This window comes from Glycine soja, chromosome 1 (assembly GCF_004193775.1).
Source record: "Glycine soja cultivar W05 chromosome 1, ASM419377v2, whole genome shotgun sequence".
Classification (NCBI taxonomy): Eukaryota; Viridiplantae; Streptophyta; class Magnoliopsida; order Fabales; family Fabaceae; genus Glycine; species Glycine soja.
In genome coordinates this window covers 11,842,466-11,845,706 of record NC_041002.1, presented here as the reverse complement: position 1 = coordinate 11,845,706, position 3,241 = coordinate 11,842,466, and the positions used below count along the sequence as shown (strand labels likewise).

The 3,241-nt window shown below is 34.0% G+C and overlaps 1 protein-coding gene across 1 annotated transcript; it reads right to left on the bottom strand.

Annotated features, from left to right (window-relative positions):
• Positions 1-226: 226 nt before the first annotated feature.
• On the bottom strand, positions 227-1,125 carry LOC114412671 (basic leucine zipper 43-like). The gene has a single exon (XM_028376651.1). It carries the CDS (start codon positions 894-896, stop codon positions 300-302), a length of 597 nt encoding a protein of 198 aa, XP_028232452.1. The 5' UTR covers positions 897-1,125; the 3' UTR covers positions 227-299.
• Positions 1,126-3,241: the final 2,116 nt, after the last annotated feature.

The window sequence follows — 3,241 nt, the reverse complement described above, 5'->3', positions numbered from 1 at the left end:
GTACGTAAACTTGATTTTTATTTTATATATTATAATGATTCCATGTAAGGAGCATGTAAAGCTGTTAATTATTTGATAATTGACACACACACACACACACACACATATATATATATATATATATATATATATATATATATATATATATATATTTGTTTATATATATGATATGGTTCTAAACTCATACATCTCCAATGAAGGCACAAAAGATCATAGAAATCTAAAGTAAGAAGAAGGGACATATATAAGATAAGAGTAATTAATATGTTTGTGTATATATAGTGGAGAATAGAATAGCCTCATTCATGAATCATGTCTGCAGGAGTGATTGATTGGTTTAAGGGATCAGGTTTGAGTTGAGAAGTGTTGCATGGAAGGTCCTCCAAATCTTCCATGGTGCAAGCAAAAGCGGTTCCAATTTGCATGTCTGCTAGCATTTGGCGAAGAGCGGAAGCTTCTTCCTTGAGGCGTGCATTCTCTTGGAGGACTCTGTCATGGGATTCAGACACATGGTTGAGTTTGTCAATAAGGTTGTGGTTCTCAGTTCTGAGCCTAACAACCTGTGACCACAGCTCATCCAGGTGCTTCTGCTTCCTCATCCTTGACCTGCGAGCGGATTCTCGGTTCGATATCATTCTCCGGTGCTTCCTTTCGTCGATGATGTTGAACTGGATTTCATCAGCTTCATCAGAGGTTGAGTTGCTGCTGAGGCATGAAGAGGGAGGAACAACAAATTCATGGCCTGAAGGAGGGAAGTGGCAGTTTGGAAAGTTGCTTAGGAGGGTGTTAAGATGGAGATTAGGGATGTCACTTTGCAGAAGGCTAAAGTTTGGTGGAACTAGGAATGGATTTTCAGGTGCTAGATAGTGGACTCCTCTGATCTCACTAGGAACCATGGTGGGAAATTTAGAACTATTTTTCAAGATGATGGTTTAAGGGTCTGATTGTAAGGTATGTTGAGAATCTGAGATGATATTGGAACTGGGGAAGGTTGTGTGAGAATTGGGGTGAATTTATAGAAGATTATGGCAAGAAAAGTGGGGCCAGTTTGGGCAAAGAGTCATGGTACTGGGGCTTACATGAGCAGAAATTCAACAATAATTGGGAAGTGCTTCTGCTAATGTATGCATGTGGTATGAGATATACATCCAGGGGAAGACCACTTTTTATTATATAAGTGGCTGTATAGAGTCCATGTCATAAAGTTGTTGGGTTATATGTAGTGTATATACTTTTATGCAGTGTATATGTTATCTATGGCTCTATATATGTTCACATTTGTCATTACGTATATGGTGTAATGGAAATTTATGACTTGAAACTTTTGTCAAGAGATACAACCTTTGATAAAAAAGAGAGGATGGAGCTTAAATTCTATCTATAATGACTAAGACAAGTAGAATAGCAAGGTTTTAAAATGCAGATGCGATTATCGGCTATTGATGAGAGTCAACTACAGATGAGTTCTAACACAATGGTAAAGTTGTGCCTTGATAACCGGTTGATCATGAATTTGAGTTCAGAAACAGACTCTTTACATATGCCAGGGAAAAGTTGCATACAAGTACCCGTACAGTAGTTAGTTAGATGTGAGTCTACTATGATCTATATAATCTATAATCAAGGTGTGTTAAATTGAATTCACAGTTGCGGTTAACTTGTAGAAAATTGTGGACAACTGCGACCGATATGATTGCAATTGTGGCCATAAAATCGTCAAAAACTTTATATTACGGTCGTAATTGCGGTGAACTGTTTCTTAAAGCCATGTTTGTAACCACTGTTTGATGTGTTTGTAGTGATCATCATAATCAAAATGTTGCAGCCGCATCATATAGTGTGATTGGAAATTTAAAATCTTTTTTAGCACATACAAATCGATGGCCAAGTCAATTTCAGGGGAGCTTTTCTTGCGGTCCCTACCCAATTTCGGAAGCAATTTTGAAAATTGAAAACTCTTACAACCAATAATTCCTTTTGATACATGACGCAATGAAGGCCTGTTTAAAAGGAGCAAGAATTGATATTTTATAGTCATTATTATTATAATTATGATGACTCATTAGTCACTATATGGATTGAAGGGACTATTCTGCTGGAGCAATTGTGTTTTTTTAAGCAAATAAACACCTTGTACCTAAATTCCAACCATTTCAACACGTAAACACTTCTATTAACCAGATCAAGGCAAATAATTACTCAAGACTCAGTGTGAACTTGATCACACACCTTTGTGTTCTGTTTTCTAGTTGATTTGCGTACTTATTATCATGTTCTGCATAGCATAGACAAAGTACCAGGTCAAAATCATGAAAAAACTAATGAGATCTTAAATTATGTTACCTTGGTGCAATCCTGATTAAAATGAAAAGCTATAAACAATTTTGATGACAGCTTTTTGGAATCCATTACTGATACAATAAAATGACTTGTGTTCACTATGCTTCTACTTTTCTATCTCACGTTTGAATTTTCATCCTTCACGTTAAGCTTTCTCCAAATTGATTGGATGAGAACTGAATAGCACTGTGTGCATGAGGCCAGTGGCATTCAGTAGAAGTAGTTATGATATTACAGATGTCTCAAGAACACTATATAACCATCACATTTTATAAGGGTCTTCATCGTTTCATGTTCACTCAACACCTTGTTGGAGTTCACAACATATCAGGAGCTGCCATATCTATTCCCTTCTCTAAAATACTACTTTCTCAACTTTTTATGCTTCCCTTATAGTTGCCTAAAATACCTTATTAATCCTATCTTGTTCAAAGCAGCAAAAAGTGGCAACCACTTGTTAATATTTGCATATAAGACTTAAATATGTTTTTGGTTCATGTAAGTTAGTATTTTTTATTTTTGGTTTCTATAAGTTTAGTTTTTTAATTTTAGTTCTAATAAGTTTATATTTTTTCAATTTTGGTATTTTGTAAAATATTTTGCTCATTTTAGTCCTTAAAAGTGTGTGTTTTTTTCAATTTTGATCTATGTAAGAGTAAATTTATGAAGACTATAAATGAAAAAAATTAGAATCTTTAGTGGACTAAAATTAAAAAAATACAAACTTATAAGAACTAAAAATGAACAAAAAAACTAACTAGAACCGAAATTAGAAAAACATCAACTTTACAAGTATTAAAATTAAAAAAATTAATTTACAAGGACCGAAAATGAAAAAATACTAACTTACATGAACCAAAGATATATTTAAACATTTTCATAATATTATAAATAGAGCAAA

Coding starts and splice junctions, on each gene's coding strand:
- LOC114412671 (XM_028376651.1), bottom strand. CDS start 896: ATGGTTCCTAGTGAGATCAGAGGAGTCCACTATCTAGCACCTGAAAAT.